The sequence below is a fragment of the Tenrec ecaudatus genome, chromosome 16 (assembly GCF_050624435.1).
Source record: "Tenrec ecaudatus isolate mTenEca1 chromosome 16, mTenEca1.hap1, whole genome shotgun sequence".
NCBI classification, from domain to species: domain Eukaryota; kingdom Metazoa; phylum Chordata; class Mammalia; order Afrosoricida; family Tenrecidae; genus Tenrec; species Tenrec ecaudatus.
In genome coordinates this window covers 20,827,823-20,850,193 of record NC_134545.1, presented here as the reverse complement: position 1 = coordinate 20,850,193, position 22,371 = coordinate 20,827,823, and the positions used below count along the sequence as shown (strand labels likewise).

Below are 22,371 nucleotides of genomic sequence, written 5' to 3'. Positions count from 1 at the left end.
AATAACAAACGACCAAAGAAAAAATTTATTGAGTTTAACGTTTCTCCAAATGTGATGAGGGAGACAGCCAGATCAAACCCTGGACTTACACACAAGCAGCCCGCCCTCCCCACCAACCAGCACATCTAGCAGAAAATACACCAACAAAGTTCTGTTCAAAGATAAAGTTATCTCCGCTTCTGGAAGATGTTTCCACGGCCCATTCCACGACCTCGTCCCCTTGCCGCCACTGTAGGAGAGAAGACATGTGTCAGGGTGGCCAGCTCATTCCCCCAGGGCAGCAGTGCGCTCCGAGATGAGGGGGAAGGTCTGAGGATGGCCGGAAGACCTTCTAGAGGGCAGCACCCAGGGCTAACTGCCGGTCTCTGCTCGGTCCTGGACAGGGGCTTGCTCACTGCCCCCTCTCAGAGCTTTTCTGCCAGGTATGAGAAGCTGCCCAGTAGCAGCAAAGCACACATAAAACCACTGCCCACACCAGAGTGCCTGCCCTCTTCTCTGACAGAGCCTGCAGCCGTGGGGGAGGGCGCAGTCACTGTAGGACCAACCACAGGTTGGCTGAGGGACAAGGGGCTGGGCTACCCAGCCTCACAGGCGAGGTTCCTTCTGGGGTCCTGTTGGATCCAGCTGCTACTGCAATGATAACAGGGACAGCCCCACTGAGAGGAGGCACAGCTGTAGGCACTCAGGGAGCCTTCACACACGCGCCCTGCCTCCCCAAGCAGTCTCTAGCTGGATCTTCAGGAAGGCATTACTAGTTCTTCCGGCATGGCCACCTCTTTGCAACATGAAGACAACTTCTAACGGCTGCATTTGCTCCTACATCCAATCAACAGGGCAGAGCCAGAAGGGTGTTGAACCCATTGGGAAAGGTAGAGCACCCCCCCCCCCACACACACAGGGAAGAACCATTGCCAGCACAGGAGAAAGCAGTCCAGCACCAGGTACGGAGGGCAGAGGTGGCTCCCACTGTTCTCTGAACAGGACCCCAAGGCCATCAGGTCTCAGGCATGGGTGGCAGGGCCAGTGCCCGTGCCTCCACCTCTGTTCCGGCCTCAGGCCTGCCCACTACAGCCCCCTCTGCCCTCAGTGCCCTGCCCTGGCAGAGAGAGCAGCGTGGGACTGGGGATGGGGAGCCAACAGAGGAGGGGTTGCTGTTTCAGTCAGGAGGCCTGCCTTTTCCTACAGGAGCCCCTGGGGTTGGAAGAAGGCAGCTCCTTTGCCCTGCAGGACCCCAGCAAGAAGGGGCAGGCATGGAGCTTGCCACCTACCTTGGGCCTTGAGGATAGCAGCTTTCCCTCGGCCGGCCCCAGAGCCCTGGTTCTTGTTCTTCATGCTCTTCAACATGGGCGCGTTCTTCAACATGTCTGGCAGGATCAGGAAGCGGATCTTGCTGCCGCGAATGTAGACCTGCTCCAGCTGCGCTACCCGACCGTCTCTGTACGTGACCGTGATGTTGGACATCTGGAAGAGACTACCAGCTCATCAGCACGGGCACTAGAGAAGGCACTTAGTCTGGGCCCTGTGACCTCGGCCGGGGCCCAGTTGGGGGTGGGGACTCACTGCATACAAAGGGGTCACAAGAAGCCCCTCATTCACAGTCTGAGTACTTATCGAGGCCTTCAGGGCGGAGTCTACTGGGCCAGGTCTACCTAGTCCCAGTGAGACACAGATGGTCTCCCACCACCTGGGGTGAGGCAGAGGATGATGCCTGGGACTGCAAGGTGACTTGAGGACACCCCAGGAGGCATGCTCTTTAGGACAACTGCCCAGGCACAGAGGTGCCACCCCCACCCCAAACAGTGAGGTGCCACCCCCAACCCAGCTCATGGCAGAGCCTTGTCTGGCAGCACAGTGGAGGGCCCACCCTACCCCTGCTCCCAGAGGCTACAGGGGCCTGGCAGACTTCTCTCACCACTCCAGCTTTATCATTTGCAAAGTGGGTAGGTCAGCTGCCTTGGAGGGGTCCAGGCTGGATGACCCGAGGCTCTGTCTCAAGAGTAGGAACTGCCCAGTACCCAGCACATACTGAGCATGCACTGACTGAAGCTTCTGATACCAGGGAGCCTGTAGTCTAGTCTGCTAGGCTGAACTAAGACTGAGATAGTCGATTGTGCCAACCTAGCTGATTAACATGTGGGATTAATTGAAGGGTGGAGAGATAAATGGCTCGCCTTTCTAGTTCTCAGGTCTCTTGCTTTGTGAAGGTCAGAGCAGGGTGCAGCTGCCTTAGCCAGTTCCCTGCTTCAGCTGGCAAGGCTTACTTCCTGCAAAACTTCCCCAAGGAGAAGCCACATGGACCTACCCTGATGCAGCCCTGGGTGCTGGAGCAGCCGTGTGGAGACCCCTGCCAGCACTGGGATGCTTACATGTTCACTGACTCGGCTTTCCTCCTGCAGTCGACGTCACTGCGTATATTGTGTGAGCTGGAGGAGATTGGTGTTGGACATATGGGATAATGTTGGACTTAGGGGCTTGGACAGCACAGGGTTGGGATGCTTTCTTAATGTACACTTAACCTTTCTATAAAACTCTCTTATACATGAGTTTCTGTGGATTTGTTTCCCTAGTTTACCCAAATAGAGACTCCAACAACGAAACACTGCCACTGCGTCTGTGCCGACTCAGTGAGCCCAGAGGGCAGGGTAGAGCCGCCCGGTGTTTCCCAGACTGCCGCTCTGCCGGGCACTAGAACAGCTGGTGCCTTTGACTTGCTGACCTTGCGCTGGGTTAGCAGCCCACCTCACAGCATCACAAGCTCTCACACTCCACACCCGATTTTAGGACAAGGGGTGGCTAACCTGCCAAAGTACACACAAGGAGTCAAACTTATACCCTGTGACTCCAGAGCCTGACCCTGTGAAGGGATTAAAAACCTCACTTGCTAACCTCTAGCTGCTTTGTGCGGACTCCTCCTGAGGAGGGGGCCTCCTGGGGCCTGGCCAGCAGAAGGCATTGAAAGGGCACAATGGCCTGAATCTTATTCATAGTCAATACCAAGTGCTAGAGGCCTGGGCCTGCATGCAGTCACCAAATAAAAGCACCTCAAAAACACAAGGATCCCCTAAAACCTAGCTTCATGAGAGCAAAGGCGTGCGTAGGAAGTCGGTTGCCTCTCCATGTCCCGAAGGAGGCTAGGCACCTCGGACTTTCAGAGCACCCATCAGATAGAAGAGATACACCCATAGCCAAGGGTGCCTGCATCCCCCAAACCAGGGACCTGCCAATAAGAAGCTGTGCAATGCTTTATAAACACGACCCCCCAGAGCAAGTGGGCAGCCAAGAAGCTGGCGCTTCAGCACGACTGAGGTGCGTCATTCACCTCTCCAAACTTCAGCAACTGCACCCGGAAAACAGCACCTCAAACACTCCCAAGGGGAGTGTTAACACATGGCTCTTGGGGTCCTGAGGAGAACTCACTCTGCACACTGAGGTGTGGGGGGCGCAAGGTGCTCCCCTGCGGGACTTGCCTCAGCATCCACCTGATTACTGCCAGCGGAGGCACGGAATTCCTCTAATGAGCCACCTGCCTGGCTAAGATGGCTTCAGGGCTACACTGCAGCTCGAGGTCTTTCTTCCTGCTCTCCTTCCACCACCGTTAGATCCATGCTGCAGCCAAAGTTCCCAGGCGCACTCCTCTCTCCACTGTCCTTTCCCCCAGTGCTCTCACACTCGCCCACGCCTGCACCCCACCCCATGAGCTCTGTGAAGGGCTCCGATTGAACAGTGATAGGCCTCGTAACCCCGGGCGATGGTACAACTTCTCACACCTGGCCACCTGACAGGCAAGTAGTCAATCAGAGGAGACGCCAAAGACAGCAAGTAGGAGGTGCAGTGAGATGCACTGCGTTATGCAGAAGTGTCGGCAAAAAAGATACGGCCCTGAACCCAGAGGAAATGGGACCACTGATCTGAAACAAGCCCCTCAAAATCTGAGGGGGCTTCCAAAAGCTCGAGGAAAATTGCATCTTGCAGAGAGATTTTCTTTCAAAAGTGGATTTTCCTGTGAGTTCTTGGAAGCTTCTTGGTGTGTGTGTGAGGGGGGCAGAGGGAAAGGACAGGGAGACAAACAACAAAGGTGCAGGTTAAATATTCAAAACGTCCAGTGGCACTTCAGCAGCAGGACCACACTTGTCTCTTGCTCTGGCCCATGCCCCTAGCACCACCCATCAGACACCCCATAAAGAGACAGAATTTGGGTCCTGCCCTCCCTGCAGGCCCCCGCCCCCACAAAGCAGGCTACCTGGCAGTTCATGTTGTCCTCTGCCTCGATGAGCTTCCCCCGGTACACCTCTCCCGTGTTCGTCTCACACGTCACAATGTGACCCTCGGCTTCGTGCAGGACTTTAATAGGCACACCGATGGACATCTTGGCGGGAAAAGGGGTCTGCAGCGAGCGAGACAACGGTGAGCTCTTCTTCCAGGGTCTGCCTCCTTCAGAGCTCGACGAACCACAAAGCACAAATTCCTGGGGAAAGGGAGTTTAGCACGGAGAGCTTGGATTTGGCAAAACGTATGCCAGATGCGGGGAGGGGGCTGCAAGAGCGAGGGCTGGGGGTGGGAGGAGCTGTAGGGGGGAGGAGTACCATTCCCCAACCCCAATGAGACCTGGCTGCCCTTGGCTGCTTGAAACTTTACAGAGCTGGCCGCCTCTAATTTACTCTGGAGTGCCTGGTGGGCTTCTAACGGCCCACCTTGGGGGTCAGCTACCCAACGCTTACTCCACTGTGCCACCAGGGTGCCCTCATTCACGTCATGTGAGGCTAATGGGGATAGTGGCAATGACTTTTCAGCAGCAGGGCTGTGTGTGTCCAGGGGGGCAGGCCCCTGGCTGGGCTCACCGAGAAAAGCACGATGACTTTTTTTTTCTCCCAGTCTGAAGGCTGAGCAGGGGAAGGGCCTCCTCGAGAGGCCTGATCCACCCAGCGAATCTGGTGGGGGGGGGTGGGTTGGGAGTGGACGTGTTCCCTAGGGTCACATTCTGGGAGCCGGCTGGTTGGAACGCAGGGCCTTGCGGTTAGCAGCCCAAGGCTGAACCCACGGCACTGTCAGGCCTCCTTCCGGAAAGGGCGCCACCGGGGTGGGTAAGCTGCTTTTCCGCGGTGGGAATCAATCCCCTCAGTCGCAGCTTTGGGCGTTTGAATTTTATGCCGAAGGCTGGGAGGTCCCCCCGCAGGCGCGGGCGTCAGGAAATGGCCCAATGAGCAGGTCGCAGCGTTTCCAACGTGGGCAACGGCGTGGAAAGGGGCTCGGAGATGCAAAAAAAAAATGGAAAAGCAAAAACACTAAAAGGACCCTCCAGACAGGAATGGGGGCAGGGGTGGGGGAGAAGTCAGTAACTCCAGAAAGGGCTTCAAGAATACCGCCTGGATACTTCAAAACGCATTAAAAACAAGTCGTTCCAGGGAGAGCCAAGAGTCACTTGCAGGCGCGAGCGCGGCGAGGCTGCTAGCCCCGGCCCCCTCTCCTCCCAACTTCGCCCCGCAGAACGCCGAAGCGAGGAGTCCCTCCCGTCTCCGGTCCCTCACGGCCCTCCCCTCGCCCGGCCCCGGCCCCGCCTCACCGGCCGCGGCCTGCTCCTTCGTTTATCCCCGGCCGCAGCGACTCTGGCGCAGAGAAGGCGAGAAGCGAGGGAATGGCGGGCGCGCGCTCCCACAAGGCCCCGCGCTCCCACAATGCCGCGCGCGGCGCCGGCCCACTTCCCCTCCCGAGTGGGGCGCACGCACCGCTCCGCCTCGGCACCCTCCTCAACCAGCCGGCTGGGAAACGCGGGCGGCGGCGCGAGCGTTCCGGCCCCGGAAAACGAAACAAAACGGAAACGCCGGCGACCGGGCCTGGGTATCACCGGAAACGCCGGCCCCCTGGGGGAGGGGCTCGGGGAGAGCGGTTCGGGGCTTGGGCTCTCAGGCACCCGACACCGAGGTCAGGCTGGACGGCAACCGGCCCTCCCAATTTAGCCGTTAGAACCTGGGTACCTGCCAAATAAGGAACAAAGCGAGAGTCTATTGCACAGATGGGGAAACTGAGGTAGAGTAAAACAGGGGTGACTTAGAGAGTGAAGAGGATCATCCCAGGAGAAATCAGGATTCGGAGGGGGCGGAGCGCCACAGGGGCGGGGCCTGACGGAAGGCCAGAGCGCCAGACCTGGGGCGGGGCTTGATGAGGGGGCGGAGTCTCCGGGGAATCACGGAGAAGGGCCTGTGCTTCGGTGCCCTAACCGGGAAAGGGGCGGGGCTACCAGGAAGCTAGACAGCGAATGGCTGGGGCAGGTGTCCATCACCTCCCAGCGCCAGGCGGAGGCGGGGCCCGATCGGGGGCGGGCCCTGGCGAGCGGGGGCGGGGCCTCCAGGTCGGCGGCCGGGCCGGGTGGTGCTGGGGTGGGGCTCGGGGCGGCCAGCTGCCACCACCCCTCCCCTCCCCTTCGCGGCTGCGACACGCAGCCTCCGCGCTCCCGCCCCAGCCCGAGCCGAAGCCTGCTCTGGGCCGGGGTCATGGGCCGCCCGCGCCGCTCGTGTCATGAGGACGGAGGCGGAGGCCGCGGGGCCGCCGATCGAGCCCGGTCAGTGCACCCCCACATCCCAGCCTTGCCCCCGGGGAACGAGGGTTCAGCCGCGCGACCTTGGGCCACCCCGTACCCGGGCCGAGCTCTGGAGCTCGGAAGGGACTGAGCCGTCTGGGCACCCAGACCCCCTTGCCCATTGGACTTGACCTCCAGAGCTTTGGTCCTTGTTCCCTGACTATGGGGACAACGGGTGGGGCCCGTCTGTGCCCTGGGAGGAGGGGACTCCAGAAACAGGCATCCCCCCATCACCACACACACAACATACACATTGATCTGGCTCTTCTCCAGCTCTTGTTTCTTGGTCCTATCTGCCCCAACGTGGTGGCCCTTTGGGGGACAGAGATGCACCCTGGGACTGGGACTGACAGGCCAGTGTGCGGTGGAGGGGCCTTCGCTTCTTATCGGAGAAGTAGAGGGTTTGGGGAACCAAGATTCCTACTCTCTTAATAAGAGGTGTCCACCCGGAGAGGCCCTGAGGGGTCATCACAGCAGGGCGGGGCCCCTTTGTGATTGTAGAGTGGAATTCAGCCCCTCTTGGCTGGTGGATGGGGACTTTCTAGGGTGTGTGCACCCTGCACAGTGTTATAGTAATTCTCCCGATCACCCAGTGAAGACATGGTCGCGTGGAGGGGATGAACAAACTGCAACTGGGAGTTGGGGGTGAGTGCCAGGGCCCTGGGGTCCCTGACTTGCACTGAGCACTGCTATCCGTGAACCCCTTGGCTTTCCAGGTGGCTGTGGGCCCGAAAGCTGTTATCAGGACAAAGGCCACTGCCTTGCTGGACCTTATCATTCATACACACACGCCCCACTCCCACACACTGAAGTACCTCCGAGTACCTCTGGGCGGGCCTGCCCAGGCCAAGGCTGGGAGTTGAGGAAGTGGCCCTCAGGGGCCCCAGGGTCAAAGGTTTAGGAGTTCAGAGGCAACTGAGAGTCCAAGGACCCAGTGGCCACAGCAGAGGCCTAGTGAAGAGGGCAGTCACCTGGATGCCTCAACAGGACAGCACCGTAGTGATAAGCAGGCCAGGCATCTCAGAAAATGCCTTTGCTTTCCCGGGGTGTGTCCGGCACCCATCCTCAGGATGGGCTCCCTGCCCGCCATGAGCCATTCTTGTGGGGCTAGCCAGTGGGAAAGGAGGGTGTGCCCATGGAGGAGCCTGGGACCAGAGCACAGGGATGTTCAGCATGGGAGAGAAGATCCGGATGTCTAAGGTAGCACTGTGTGAAGGAAGATAAATCCCCCCCCCCCAAAAAAATAACCAGAAAGGGGCTGTGTGCTTGAGGGGTGCTTGAAAGAGAGCCTCCCCTCCCCAGCGCACATTTGGGACACATGGATTTCAGGAGCCCTGATGGCGTAGTGGGACGACGCATTGGGCGGCGATCTGCAAGGTCAACCGTTTGAAACCACCAGCCCCTCCTCGGGGGAAAGCAAGGACACCCTGTTCATTCCTGTAATGAATTACAGTGTTGGAAACCCACAGGGGCAGTCCACCCTGTCCTGTCGGCTTGCCACGAGTCGGCATCCAGTCAACGGCAGTGAGTCTTGTTTGGGTCTGGCCCTTGTTGTTAGTTACGTCGATCCTCACCCATGGTGACCTCCAATGAGGCAGTCACCTGCCCCGCTGGGCTTTCTTGGCAGAAGTCTATTGCCAGGCCTTGCTTCTGGGGCACTGTTGGCCAGATTCAGCCCACCACCTTTGCATTTCTGCCCCAAACCGCTTGTGCCCCCTGGGGACAATGCCAAGCCCAGCCCACTACCACCTCCTGGAGTGCAGCTGACAGCAGCCCTGTAGCACTGAGTACGCCTGCTCCCTAGGGGTTCTGAGCCTGCCTGTCTCCCTCTGAGCAGACAGCCTCATCATGCTCCCTCCCAGTGGCTGTCCTCCCTACCTATTGCCACGGAGTCCGTTCGGACGCATAGTGACCCTGTAGGATAGAGTGCAGCTGGCGCTGTGTGTTTCTGAGGCTGGAACGCCTTACAGGAGTAGACAGCAACGCCTTTCCCCAGAGAAGAACCTGGTGGGTTTGAACTGCTGACCCGGAGCCCAAATACCTTGCCCATTACGCCACCGGGACTCTGGCTGACCAGTGCTTAACCCAGCTCACCACCAGCGCACTGGCGAATAACGGGACTGGATGAGTGGCCCCCTGCCCTCAGGAATCCGGAACTGTGCTGGGGAGGCAGTTGGTAACTTTGTATCATCCTCTTGTATTTTAGTTACTTTTGACAATCACTTGGGGGAAACAAAGGAGTCCTGGTGGCACAGCAGGTTAAGTGTCGTGCTAACGGGATGGTCAGCGGTTGCAGGCCACCAGCTGTCCTGCAGGAGAAAGCTGAGGCCGTCTGCTCCTGTCATGACTGACAGCCTCAGAAACCTAACAGCTTGTTCCATGAGTCCCACTTGACGGCAGTGGGAATTTTTTTCATGTGAAATGAGGGGCCTTGCTGGGAAACTGGTCCAAGACCCGGGCTGCCAATGGAAAGGTTGGCAGTTCAAACCCACCCCCTGCCAGGGGCCAGTTCCACGCCATCCTACAGGGTGGCTGTGTGCTGGGTTTGACTCAGGCCACCACAGTGGTCTTCATTTCCATACAGGAGTCCTGGGGCTCCTCCGTGAAGGTTAAGGTTAAACAGGGGTGGGCACTTGAGACCCGCCCAGCGGTGGTGGGGTGGCAGAAAGGCCTGGCCACCTGGTTCTGTCAGATCATGTTGTGAACCAGGCTCACAGCAGCCGGCTGAGAGGACACGCCTCGAGGACTCTGTGGGCTGTGCTGCCCTCGTGTTGCCTCGAGCTGCAGTGGGCTCAGCAGCTACATGGTGGTGGTCGTGTGTCTGGTCTGGGTTTGCTGTGAAAGAGGGTCCCCTCTTTTCCTCAAAAGTCGTAGTTGGGAAGCCACTTTGAGCTGGGACCTGAGGACGATATGCAGCAGGGGAGAGAGTCGAGTGGGGTGCTGTGAGTGTGGGGTGGGGGGGCTGTTGTGTGCATAGGCCTAGGACAGGCAGGAGCCTAGAGCAGAGTGAGCAAGGCTGGGGCAGGGTGCTGGCCAGTGTGGAGACAGGGCCAGGCTGCGACTGGGGGAGGGAATTGGGACAAAGGTCAGACAGTGGGAGGAGGTCAGCTCGTGAGGACCTTCTATGGGCAGGGGCCTGGACTCCTCTCAGAGGTCCCCAGTGATCAGCCGGGAGCCCCTGGGGGTGTCAACGCGTGCTCCCCTCAAGGGTGGAGGTTCCTGCAGACCCTGATGCACCACAGAAGAAAGGCCTGGGGACATCCGAAAACCCAGCCAAGGCGACACCTACGGGCACAGTTGTGGTGATACACATGGGCTGGTCTGTGCCCCGCCCCGGAGCAGGGGGCTTGGGAGAGGGTGAACTGTCATAATCCGGCCCACACACCTAGCCATAGGATGGTGGCAGGTAGACTCTGGCGTGGGGGGTCGGGTGCATGTCCCTGCCTCCTGCAGGGCCCAGCCCTTGGAGACAGTCCCCTGGGCCTGGGGGAAGCGTGGGCAGAGCAGATAGGAGTTGTGCACTGGGCCAGGCCCAGGACAGCACAGAAGCCGGGAAGCCCAGGATGGCCCCCAGCCTGGGAGCGATTCCTTCTATCCGTGCCTGGTAGCTTAGCAAGAAGTCCCGGGACTGAGACTCAGAGACAAGCAGCTGGGTCCCCACACTCAGTGGTCAGTCCAGAGAAGACCTCCCTGGTCCTTCAGACTCAGGACTTTCTCCTGATTCCATGCGGCTGAAGGTCAGGGAGGGAGCCCTGGGGGGGCACAGTGGTTGTGTGTGTTGGGTGCTAACTGCAAAGCCCACAGTTTGAAACCACCAGCCGCTCCATGGGAGAGAGACGGGGCTTTCTACTCTCATAAAGAGTTAGAGTCTTGGAAACCCAGGAGCAATTCTACCCTGTGCCATAGGGCCACTGTGAGTCAGAATCTACTCGATGGCACTGAGAGAAGGCCTGTGAAGTGCCCACCCTCCCCCCACAGCCCCAATTGCCCCTTGCCATTGCTGTTGGGGGAAGCAGCCCCTCCTAACTCATCTCTAAGGCATAGCAGGGCTTTGATTTCTGGGGCTACTGCCATGGGCCACCTGCGTCCCAGGAACTACTCCCCCCATCTGGCAGCTGCGAAGTCAAGCTCAGGCACCCTGGGAGAACCTGGTCTCTTCCAGGCCATCTCGCTGCATCCCAAGTCCTGCCGCCTCATGGCCATCTCCTGTCTGTCCTCTTCCTCCCTGATGTCATGAGGACACCAGGTACCAGTATGACTACAAAGACCAAACCCACTGCCATCGAGTCCACTCTGGCTCATCGGAGCCTGTGGGACCCAGTGGACGTGGCCCCTGTGGGTTTCTGAGTCTGCACGGTAGACTTTACGGGAGCAGACAGCCCCGTCATTTTTTTCCTGCGGAGTGGCTGGTGGTTTTGAACCGCCAACCTCGCAGTGGGCAGTTCGACATTTTCTTCACAGCACCACCAGGGCTCCTTGCTAATCCAGCTTGGGCCCATCCCACCTGCAAAAATCTGCCTTCTAGAGAGGATCTGCCTGCCAGCCCCGGGGTTAGACTCTAAATCGTCACTTGTGGACATAGTGACACGCCCCCCACTCCCCCCTCCCCCCCCCCATGTTCCCTGAGCTGGCGAGCGGCTCACAATATTCCAGCGTGCAGAGGTCACCGCCACTGTGGAGGGTGTTGTGGGCTGTGGCTTCTCAAGTTCAATGGCAGGTGGTTTCACCCCCACCCGCACTCCCAGTGTTTGATTCTCAGCCAAGTGCGTAAGCGCTGTGCCACCAGAGCCCCATCCGTTTTGGCTGGTTGCACTGTCAGCCTTGACCTGGTTTTGAACTCTGTTGTGATTGGGACTTACCAGCACCCAGTCCCCTGGGTCAAATCTCCAGGGCACACCCGAGGCGCTGGGCTCAGGTGGAGGCTGACAAGCCCTTAGGACTCAGGCCTGGCTGCCATCCATGTGCCTCCCCTGTGCCAGCTCCGGGGCTACACCAGGAAGCAGCGCTGCTATGCCCCAGCCTCCATATTGGAGGCCAGACCTCCAGGGCCCGGGGGGCCCCAGCAGGTGCCAGCTCCGCATGGAGGTAGCAGGAGGCAAGGAGGCAGTGGCCGCAGAGCCTCTTTCAGGAGGCTGAGCTCCCGAGAGCAGTGCAGAGTGAAGGCCGAGTCCTGAGGGGGCAGGTGTGGCCCTGTGCTTCTGTGCAGGGGACTTTGTGCAGCTGCCCGTGCCTGTCATCCAACAGCTCTACCACTGGGACTGCGGCCTCGCCTGCTCCAGGATGGTGCTGCGGTAAGCGGGGCCGGGGCGGGGACTGGGGACCACTGCAGTGGCTGGGGCTCAGCTAGGCCTCCACAGCTCCCCTGGTCACATCCAAGCTCTCCATGGCCAGGTGGGAGTCCCCGCATGTTCAGACTTGTCCATGGGCAGGCGCTCTCCGAGCTCAGAGCTGCAAATGCATGACCCACTGTGGAAGGGACTGAGGTTCCCGCCCTTTCTGATTGTAGCACCTGAGTTTCCTCCCCCACCCCCGTCCTTGTGCAGTCAGTGGGGCGAGGCCAGGGGGCCTGGCTTCAGTGCCCATCTGCCGCAGGTACCTGGGCCAGCTGGACGACAGTGAGTTTGAGAGCGCCCTGCAGGCGCTGCAGCTCACCAGGAGCGTCTGGACCATCGACCTGGCCTACCTCATGCGCCATTTTGGCGTGAGGCACCGCTTCTGCACACAGACCCTGGGCGTTGACAAGGGCTATAAGAATCAGGTGAGGCGCTGCCCAGCTGGAGGAGGGGACGGGACAGGGGTTGAGCCTGACAAGTCCAAAGGCCCTGGGCCAGGCAGCAGGCCAGGGAACCCCTGGAGTTGGTGTGCCCCGGGACCCAAAGGACCGTCAGTGGGAGAGAAAGCAGTGGGCAAGTGTTGCTGTGGTGGGTGAATGTGGGGCTGCTGACGGAAAGATCAGCAGCTTGAACCCGCCGGCTGGTCCTTGGGGGAAAGGAGAGGCTTTCTGCTCCCGGGAATAGGCTCAGAAACCCTGTGGGGGCAGTTCCACTCTGTCCTGTGGGGTCACCCCGAGTCTGGTGGGCGTGACACCAGTGGGGGCGCGGTTACAGTCTCAAGGCAGCCCAGATGCTAAGGAAGTCCGTCCACAGTCACCACATCCCCAGGCACCACCCCAGCCAAGCTCACATGCAGGCGCGCCAACACACACACACACACACACACACACGCGCGGAAGCTTCCCACAGCGTGTGGAAAATCCCATGCTCGCACCATCGCACTGTCCCAAGAACCTATGGCCACCCTGTTCCAAAACCAGCCATCACCCCTGTTCAGTGCATGTGAGCCATGGGCCACCGTAGCCCTCTGGAGACCACCTTGCTGCCACTGACCACGGTGTCTGAGCGGCCTGCACGGGCCAGGTGCTTTTCCCCAAAGAGATAGCTCTCCAAGCTGCAGAGCTGATATGCGGGGCAAAAGTCATCCTTTGCTTTCTCTTTGAAAAAACAAGGCCGACACGATCAGCCCAGAAGTGGCTCCAGCCTGTTGTAGGATAGGCCCCAAGACAAGGCCTTCACGTGGGGTTCCCGGAGCTGGCCCACTGCACGGGTCCAGGAAGCAGAGAACTAGCCCAGGGCAGGGTCTTGTCAAGGGGCCGACCCTTCCGGAGGCCCCTGCCCCTATCAGAATTGTCTAGTGGGCCCTACCTGCCAGTGCCCCCCACGCCCCCAGTCTCCCAGCCCCGTCAGCAGCACGCTTTCTCCAGCCAATGGTCCCTCCACAGCTCTGGGTAAGTACGGCTCCTGGGCCCCGCAGGTGACTCCTTTCTGCTCCCGTGCATTTACTGAGCAGGGTGGGGACAGCCTGCCTGGTGGCCACTCCAGCCCCCGTTCCTCCTCCCCTCCAGTCTTTCTACAGGAAACACTTTGACACCGAGGAGACCCGAGTGAACCAGCTGTTCGCACAGGCCAAGGCCTGCAAGGTGCTGGTGGAGAAATGGTGAGCTCCTGCCCCACCTGCTCCCAGACCTCCGGGGGAAAGGAACCAGAAGTCTAGCAGAACCGAGGGTCTCTGGGTGGTGTGACGAGTCAATGCAGTGAGGGACTCAGAGCACAGACACATGGGTCCCCCTCTCAGCTCTGACTCCCTCTGAGGCTCTGGGAGGGTCCTGGCCGGCTGCCCGGGGTAGCTGTGACTGGTGGAATAATCATCGCCCAGCTCTGGATTCTCGGGGCCTCTCTCGGTGTGCAGGGTTTAAAGAAGTCCTGGGAACACTTAGCTGGGCCCCTGAGAGGTAGGTGGTTTGAAACCACCAGCCACTGCAAGGGAGAACGACGAGGCTGTCGGGTCCCATAAAGGTTCAGAGTCTCGGAAACCCTCGAGGGCCATTCTCCATGTCTTCTGGAGAAAACTCAAAACTCACTGTTATGGAGCTGATTCTGACTCATTGGGAGCCCTAGTGGCATGGTGGGTCCACGTTGGGCTGCTAACCTCAAGGTCGGCAGTTTGAAACCACCCGCTGCTCTATGGAGGAAAGAGGAGGCTTTTGACTCCTGTGAGGAGCTACAGTCTTGGGCACCCATGGGGTCAGTTCTCCTCTGTCCTGGAGGGGCGTGGTGGTCTTCCGTGTCTTTGAGGGCCATGGTGCGTCAGAGTGAGCACGCAGTGGGCTTGGGGTTTTTCTTTTCCCACTACTTCGTCCCGACATCCTGACCTGACTGCACCTGACCCCGCCAGTGTACATACAGATCAGGTCCCGGTCCCAGGCACCAGGGGTGAGGGCCCGAACGGCTTTTTTATTTTGAGGGGGCAAAGTGCCAGGTGTCTGTGGGGCACGTCTGGACCCCAGCCTGGAGCTTGCCTTCTCTGAGATGGAGGCCCGCTTGCCCCACCCTACACAGGCCACAGCGGGGGTGGGGCCCTTCCTGCCCCTTCCCCCCTGCCCCTTCCCTGGCTGGCAGTAGGGGTGGGTGCAGCGGGCTCAGCTTGCAGGAGGCCCGAGGAAGGAGTTGGGGCTGAGAAATATGCTGGCTCAGGGCCAGGGGGCCCTGCTTCTTGTTGAGGCGGAAGCCCTGCCATACACAGGCCTTTTGGACCAAGGCCATGGGATAGCGCCAGGCATCTGGGGCCCAGCAGGCAGCCACAGGGCCATGTGGTCCAGTGCAGAGCGGGCTGCCGAGGAGGGTGAGCACTTGTACCCCCTTCCCCCTCCACCCCCTGGCTGCCTGCTAGGGCCTTGGTGTGGGTGGGGGCCTGTCTTGGCCAGACAGCCTTTCCGGAAGGGGCTGCCCACCAGAGCTGGGCGCTTGGGAGCCAACTGACTGCCCTTTCTGCTGCCAACTATGATGTTAATCTCCATGCACACACGTGAGCCCAGCCCTCCCCAGGAGCCAGGCCCCATGCATGCTGCCAGGCGGCCTCAGGAGTCAGTGGGGAAGTGGGTGAACGGTGAGGGGGTTCTCCCACCAGGGCTTTGAAGCCTGCCTTTTGGGGGCACAGTTCATGCCCACAACGCCAGGTGATAGTGGGGGCTCATCTGCCTCCCATGTGTGAGGTAGGGCCCCCAGGCCCCAAGCAGCGCAAGGCTCACGCTGGCAGACTCCCCTAAGCTGGTACTCAGGGCCCTTGCTGTAAAGCAGTAGTTCTCAACCTGTGGGTCGTGACCCCTTTGGGGGGTCAAATGACCCTTTCACAGGGGTCACCCAATTCATAACAGTAGCAAAATGACAGTGATGAAGTAGCAAGAAAAATACTTTTATGGTTGGGGGTTACCACCACACGAGGAACTGTGTGAAAGGGGTCAGGGCATCAGGAAGGTTGAGAACCACTGCTGTAAAGGATTCACAAGGGCACTATGGGGGCCCCATGCACAGCTCTAGGGGCCTAAGGCAATGGCAGCTGTCCCTGTGGCCCCAGCCTGCAGGCAGGACCTCTGCAGGCTCTGGGCAGGGGGCACGCAGGAGCAGCAGAAGCAGGGGCCTGCCAGGAGCTCTGTCACGGGTAGGCAGCTAGGGGTATCAGCTTAGGGCATGTCAGCCTGGGGTGTTGGCTTGGGGTGTCAGCCAGTGTGTGTATGTGTGTGTGTTATTGGGGCTATCAGCAGCTGGGGTGTGTCAGCCAGTGGGTAACAGCTTTGGGGGTTCAGCTGGGGTGTGTCAGCCAGTGGGTAACAGCTTTGGGGGGTCAGCTGGGGTATGTCAGCCAGTGGGTAACAGCTTTGGGGGGTCAGCTGGGGTGTCAGCCAGTGAGTAACAGCTTTGGGGGCGCCCACTGGGGGTGTCAGTCTGGGCTACCAGCCAGGGGTGCCTGTCAGCTGGGCCTGTGAGTTTGTGGGTTCAGCAGCGGCCGGCTGACACTGTCCCCCCTTGCCCCCCTCCAGTGCAGTCAGCATGCAGGACATCCAGGCACACCTGGCGCAGGGCCACGTGGCCATCGTGCTGGTGAACTCCGGCGTGCTGCACTGTGACCTGTGCTCCAGCCCCGTCAAGTACTGCTGCTTCGCGCCCCGCGGCCACCGCTGCTTCTGCCGCACCCCCGGCTACCAGGGCCACTTCATCGTGCTGCGCGGCTACAGCCGACCTGCCGGCTCCGTCTTCTACAACAACCCAGCCTATGCCGACCGTGAGTGACCGCCCGCCTCGCGCCTCCCACCTCCCGAGAGTTAGGCCCGCTCAGCCCACTCCCGGGTTACCCGACCCAGTTCCCCCCACCCGGGTTAGGCCAGTTGAACAGGCAGGCCACAGCCCTCCCCAAGACCACGTCACTTCAGACACCCAGTGTCCTGCACACTGGCTGCATGCATCAGAGGCCCGGGGGGGGGGGTGTAGGGGGCACGGCACTCATCACAGTTGACTCCTAGCAGATGCGAGTCTCCAGGCACACAGACGCCTGAGGCACCTCCTGAGTTCCCCAAGCACACAGCTGGGGTCACAGTTCCAAACTGGAGTGGTCCCCCACCCCAACCCTCCGCCTCCGTGGGCCTCCCCACGTGGCCAGCCCATTTGCAATAGCCATCTGGTGTGGTCTGGAGGCCAGGGTTCTGGTTACTCAGGTACCAGCCCCCCGAGTCCCCAGGATGTGTGGACAGGACACTCTCGGCTGCTTCCTGAAAGGTCAGGGGTTTGTGTCCTCCCAGAGGTGCCACAGAAAAAAGGCCTGGCGACCTCAGAAGCCCAGCCCTGAGAACTGCAGCCTTGACCACAGCCCTTTTTGAGGCTCCCAGGCTGGCGGGGACAGAGGATGCTGGGGTGCCCACTGACCACCCGAGGGTGACTCCCCCAGAGCCAGAGAGAGGCCAAGTGCTCTCCCTGGGTGATGTGCTGGGAGGGGCTGCCCTGACCCTCTGGCCCCGGGGGTTGGTGGAGTGAAGCAGGACTTGAGGAGGGGCGGGTGGACATCCCTGTGGTCGTCTCTGCCCCGCAGGAATGTGTAGCACCAGCGTCAGTAACTTCGAGGAGGCCCGCACCAGCTATGGCACCGACGAGGACATCCTCTTTGTCTACTTGGACAGCTGATGCCCCGGGCCCCTGCCTCCCTGCCGCCTCCCTGCCAAGGTGCCGCCTCCCTGCCCAGTCCCCTCATCAGGCCGCACCTTGGGCCGCAGCCCACCTTGCCACCCCCCAAAGCCGTCCTCTCACCATACTCCTAGAGGCCCCCACCACTGCTTTCACACCTAGTCTCTGCTGCTTCTGGTGAGGACACCCCTCAGACCACTTCCCCACAGAGCCCCCAGCAACCCCCCCCCCGAGTTATGCTAACCCCTGGCCCTCAGGAGGCCTGACAGTGGCCCCTCCCCCACTCTCCCAGCCTTGCTCTGCCCCTCTTGGGGGAGCATTCACTTTGTGGGGGCACTGGTAGAGTCGCAGCTGCTTGAGGACCATGAGTCCTGATGACGGACTGACTCCCGATAGAACCTGGGTGCCATCGCCCTGCCTGCTGGCCACCCCAGCCCCCCTCGCCACACCAGACACGGCCTTGGGCCAGTGGGAGGCGACGGCATGCAGGGTCACCTTGGTGGCCGGGAAGCCACCTCCACTTCAGGGACTGTGAGTGCCAGCCGGACCTCGTCTGCATTGCCTTAACGCCTGGGGCCCCACGTGTGGGCACTGGGAGGCCCGGACACCCCAGCAGTGGATGGTGAGGAGTGCAGGCTGGTGTGAGTGAGGGCCGAGCAGAGGGCCCGAGGTGGAGGCTCCGGCAGCTCACTCTCCAGCCCGGCCCCAAGCTGCCAGGGGGCTCGGACACAGCCCAAGTGGTACCTCCTTCCACACCTTCACAGGGGCCAGGGGTCCCCCCACCCCCCACCCACTGCACAGGGCACGCTCCCTGCCTGCTCTCGGGAGCTCAGCTCCGGCTATGGGGAGTGGGAGGGATATTTTGCACCGCAAAGGTTTTCTACATAAATATATTTTGTTTGTAACAAGCCATTAATAAACATTGTCACTGCTGGGTGGCCATAGCCTGGGTCCACCCGTCTCAGTATGCTGGTCACTGCTCGGGGCAGGCCCTCCTCAGCCAAGCCGCTGGTGGGTCCTGGTTGGACCGGCTATGGCCGGAGCTAAGATGCAGTGTCTCCTTCCCTGGCCTGTGGGAGTGGAGGTGAGCCCGGTATCCGCCCTCCATGTGCCCCCTGGCCCTCATCTGCCACGCCCTGTGCTGGGGGCTGGGGGAGCTTTGCTAGTATCTCACTTGGTAAGAATCCTCTCTTCTACAAGGGCCCGTCTGGGAGGGCTGGAGCCCTGGTGACAGTGGACCAAGCACTGAGCTGCTCAGCGCAGGGGCGGCAGTTGGAGCGCACTACCCAGTCAGCAGGAAAATGAGGCTCTGTTCCCAGAGAGACTGGCAACCTCAGCAACACACACGGGCAACTGAAGGGTCCCTGTGAGTCGGCCTGGATAACAGTGATTTGGGGTGGGGGTGATCTGACAGCCAGCAGGGAATGGGTGACCCCGTCTTCATTAGGACCCCTCCACGTGCAGAGCCCAGTGCCCCGACCTGGACTGTGTCATCCAGTCTGTCTACTTGCCCACCGCTGCTTGTAAGGAGCCCAGGGGTTACTTACCCATTAGGTTGCCAATCATCGCTAGCTCAGCAGTTTGAAACCACCGGAAGAGTCCCCGGCAGATATGAGGCTTTCTATTCCCTTACAGAATTGCAGTTTCAGAAACCCACAGAGGCAGTTCTGACCCTGTCCTACAGGGGCCGCTGCGAGTCAGCTTCGCCTCGGAGGCAGTGAAGTGATCATTCATTGTCGTGGGAAATACTTGAGCATTCCTTTTTGGGCAGACACAAGTCTGAAGGTCTCGTGTGTGTGTGTGTGTGTGTGTGTGTGTGTGTGTGTGTGTGTCCCCAGCTGAGGTCTGTGAGCCCCTTCACTTGGGTATTGATCCTACAGGGAACCCCCAGCTACAGGACTCCAGGAGGAGAAGGGGGCATCTTGCTCTCTGGGAACACTGGTATGGCCTATGCCTTCCTGACCCCCTTACATTTCAGAAGCAAGCTCTTCCCCCACCCCCACTGAGTGGACACCACTGGGCCGGACCTTCTAAACCCCATGCTGTCATCAGCTGACGTCGAGTTGGTTCTGACTGTCATTGGTCAGCAGCAGATGGACACACCGCTGGTCCTGCTCTGCTGTCACAGTTGTTCTTGAGTCTGGACCGCTGCTGCAGCCACTGTGTCAACCCGGCTCGCCAAGGTCCTTGCTCTCTTGTTGCTGCCGGTTACAGTAAGCATGACATCCCCCTCTAAGACCCGGCCTCTCCTGAGGATGTGTCCAGAGTACAGGAGACAAACTCTTGCTGTCCTGGCCTCTAAGGAGCGTGCGGGTAGAAAAGTGACAGCACGAGGGACAAGAATGAGCCCGAGTGGACAGCTGGCTGTCCGGAGCATGTGCTCCGAGAAGCCCCTCCACCGTGATCGTGCCACCTCCCGAGGCCGCCACTCACCCCCTAGGTCTCCGAGGCTGCCAATGGCCCTGCAGCCCCTCCACCCTCTTCCCTGCTGGACCACGAGTCAAGCCAAGGGCTGGAGCCCATGTGACCCTGCTCACGCTGCAGAGCCAGACACATGGCCCCCACCCATCCTCTTAATTCTCCACCGAGACGATCCGCCACCTGTCAGTTGTCCCCTGCGTTGGCTTGTGTGTTGCCGGGACACTGGAAGCTATGTCCCTGGTATTGGAGACACCAGCAGGGTCACGATGGCGCAGAGGGAGTGGGGGGGAGGGGACGGGGGGGCAGTAAGGCTTACGGGGTGTCAGAAGAAACAGCTGCAAACACCCATTCATCAGAACTTGGCATGTAGGAAGTGTGAATTTTGGAACGTTGGATGTTGTCAGACACCAGAAACGGAGAGGAAGGCCCTCGGCAAGATAGATCCACACGGACTACACTCAGGGGCTCAAGCGCAAGGACAACTGTGTGAGGTGGGTGCAGGACCAGGCGGGGTTACGTTCCCTGGTACACAGAGTGGCTGTGAATTGGGACGGGTCCGAGGACACCTAACAAAAGCACATTGATACGGCACGTAGAGGGGCCCGGGCAGAGCTGTGACGAAACACTGGGCTGCTTCAACATGCTGGCAGTTCAAACCCACCAGCCGCCCTGAGGGGCAAAGATGAGACTGCCTGCTTCCGTAAAGACAGACCGAGTCGGACACCCTTCCGGGGGAGAGTGGCACAGGAATCTCTTGGTGTCAGGGGGTTTGGCTTGGTTTATAATACCAGCCAAGCCCAGGTCTTTCCAGTTGCCTCATACACACGGCCCCTCTGAGCACTGAGCAAGGACGGCAGACGAGTCATGGACGTGTCCCCCCTGTGGGTTCTGGGGGAGACAGGGACCACGCCATGGACTGCCAAAGGAGCTCTGAAGGCAGCATGGTGAAGCACTCGGCTGCTACCAGAAAGGTTGGCAGTTCGAGGCCCCCAGCTGCTCTGTAGGAGACAAGAGGAGGTTGTCTGCTGCCATAAAATCTGACAGCCTAGGACACCCCTCTCCCCGCTCCCCGCCTTTTCCAGGCTTTATACAGGGAATGTCAAAGTTGTGACCACATTGGCATTGCTTTCAACCACCCTGGTCAGACTGATGGAGGGCCCCTTGAGGGATTCCATCCTCAAAGCCACGGATTGTCCCTGGCGGGCCACCGCAGTCCCCGTGACCCATTCTGGTGTAGGAAGTCAGGCGGCGGCTTCCTTCCAGAGGCACCGGCTGGCCCCTCGGGTAGTCAGGGCCGGCCGGCAAAGGTGTGCAGGCAGACACCACCCATAGGTCACACAACCCACAGGCGACCCCGAGGGCTTCTCAAAGGTCCCAGGCTGGCACCAGGGACTCACGCAAGCTCCAGCAGTTCTGACGTAGCCCGTGGCACCGCGGGCCCACGGCTGCTTCCAGAAACTGACAGCCAAGAGGCCCCGCTGCAGCCCTTGGGCTGTGCAGCTCAGGGAGCTACCCTGGGGCAGGACGGAGCCAATGGCAACAGGTTTGTTTGGGGTTCGTTCTTCCTCAGGGGAGCATTCTGGAGGGAGGATGACTCATCCTTTCTAGGCACCCTGAGCACAGCAGTCTCTGAGGGTCACCAGCTGGAAAAGGGGACGCAGATGTGGCCCCTCACGTCAGCTGGAGTCACAATGACTGCACCTTGACCCAGGAAGGTATTCAGGTCAGCCTCAGTTCACGGGCAAGGTGTCCAAAGGCCAGGGATCCGCACGTTGCAGCTCCAGGGCTCTATTCGGCCCTTTCAGTACGTACCCATGGCTCTGACGTACAACGGAAACGGAAAATAAAACTGCCCTGGTTTCCTTTGCAGAGAATTGCCGTCTCATTTGTTCCTACACACACGTCTTTATGGCTCTCAAATAATTTTTAAATGGTTGCGAGGCACCGGGTTTGGGCTCTTCTGTCTCCAGAGTTTGCCAACCCTGGTAGAGCATAAGCTGGCCCCAGGCTTCCTCCTTGTAAGTCAGAGTGGAGATGTTCTACCCACGAACCCTGGTGGCATAATGGTTCACGAGTTGGACTGCTCACCGCAAGGTCAGCAGTCTGAAACCACCAGCCGCCCCTTGGGAGAAAGATGAGGCTTTCTACTCCTGTAAAGAGTTACAGCCTCTGAGTCTCACAGGGGCAGCTCTGCCCTGTCTTACAGGGTCGCGATGACTTGGCGGCAGTGACTTTGATGTTTGGGTTGGGTCGAGCTAGGATCCCTGGTGGTGGAGTCCCCACCAAGCTAATGGACACATTGGTGGTTCAAAGTCACCAATCACTATGTGGGAGAAAGATGAGGCTGCCCGAGCCAATAAAGGTCAACAGTCTCAGAAACCCCACGTAGTCGATAACAGCAAAACACTCTAGTCCTGCACCGCCGTCACCATCGTTGCTTAGTGGAGGTTTGGTTCGACTAGAGAAGCAAATCTAGGGAGACTCACATGTGTATAAGAAAGAGGTTTATATATGAGAGCAATTGAGTATTGAGAAAACATCCCAGCCCAGTCCAGATCAAGTTCATAAATCCGGTATTAGCCCATATGTCTGAGACCAATCTATAAATTCCTCTTCAGACTCACAAAACACATGCAAGGATGCCGGATGATCACAGGCCAGTGGGTGCAAAGTCTTGTGGATCCAGTGGCAGTAGAAGCATCTCATTGCTGGCAGGGGTCTCCACGTGGCTCCTCCAGCTCCCAGGGCATGGGCTATATCAGCATAGCCCCATGTGTCTTGTCAGTAGAGCATCTCTCAGAGAGTGAGCAGAGAGAGCTTCTCCCGCCTCCAGTGAGCTATTTATCTCCTTAGTGCTTCCAAATGAGG

General features: G+C 59.6%; 2 protein-coding genes across 4 annotated transcripts; one reads left to right on the top strand and one right to left on the bottom strand.

Moving 5' to 3' along the window:
- Positions 1–2: 2 nt before the first annotated feature.
- On the bottom strand, positions 3–5,706 carry SNRPD3 (small nuclear ribonucleoprotein D3 polypeptide). Of its 2 annotated transcripts, none has more exons than XM_075535137.1 (4): positions 5,561–5,706; positions 4,241–4,465; positions 1,269–1,461; positions 3–229 (listed from the first exon to the last, which is right to left on the bottom strand). In XM_075535137.1, exons 2-4 carry the CDS (start codon positions 4,364–4,366, stop codon positions 168–170), a joined length of 381 nt encoding a protein of 126 aa, XP_075391252.1. In that variant the 5' UTR covers positions 4,367–4,465; positions 5,561–5,706; the 3' UTR covers positions 3–167. The 2 variants fall into 2 exon arrangements, with proteins under 2 accessions (XP_075391252.1, XP_075391251.1); XM_075535136.1 differs by having other exon boundaries at positions 4,241–4,384; positions 5,561–5,662.
- Positions 5,707–5,887: 181 nt separating this feature from the next.
- GUCD1 (guanylyl cyclase domain containing 1) lies at positions 5,888–18,035 on the top strand. 2 transcript variants are annotated; one of them, XM_075535135.1, is made up of 6 exons: positions 5,888–6,024; positions 11,781–11,865; positions 12,167–12,332; positions 13,476–13,567; positions 15,948–16,189; positions 16,991–18,035. In XM_075535135.1, the coding sequence occupies exons 2-6, from the start codon at positions 11,855–11,857 to the stop codon at positions 17,080–17,082; spliced, it is 603 nt and encodes a 200-aa protein (XP_075391250.1). In that variant the 5' UTR covers positions 5,888–6,024; positions 11,781–11,854; the 3' UTR covers positions 17,083–18,035. The 2 variants fall into 2 exon arrangements, with proteins under 2 accessions (XP_075391250.1, XP_075391249.1); XM_075535134.1 differs by lacking the exon at positions 5,888–6,024 and adding an exon at positions 6,349–6,556.
- Positions 18,036–22,371: the final 4,336 nt, after the last annotated feature.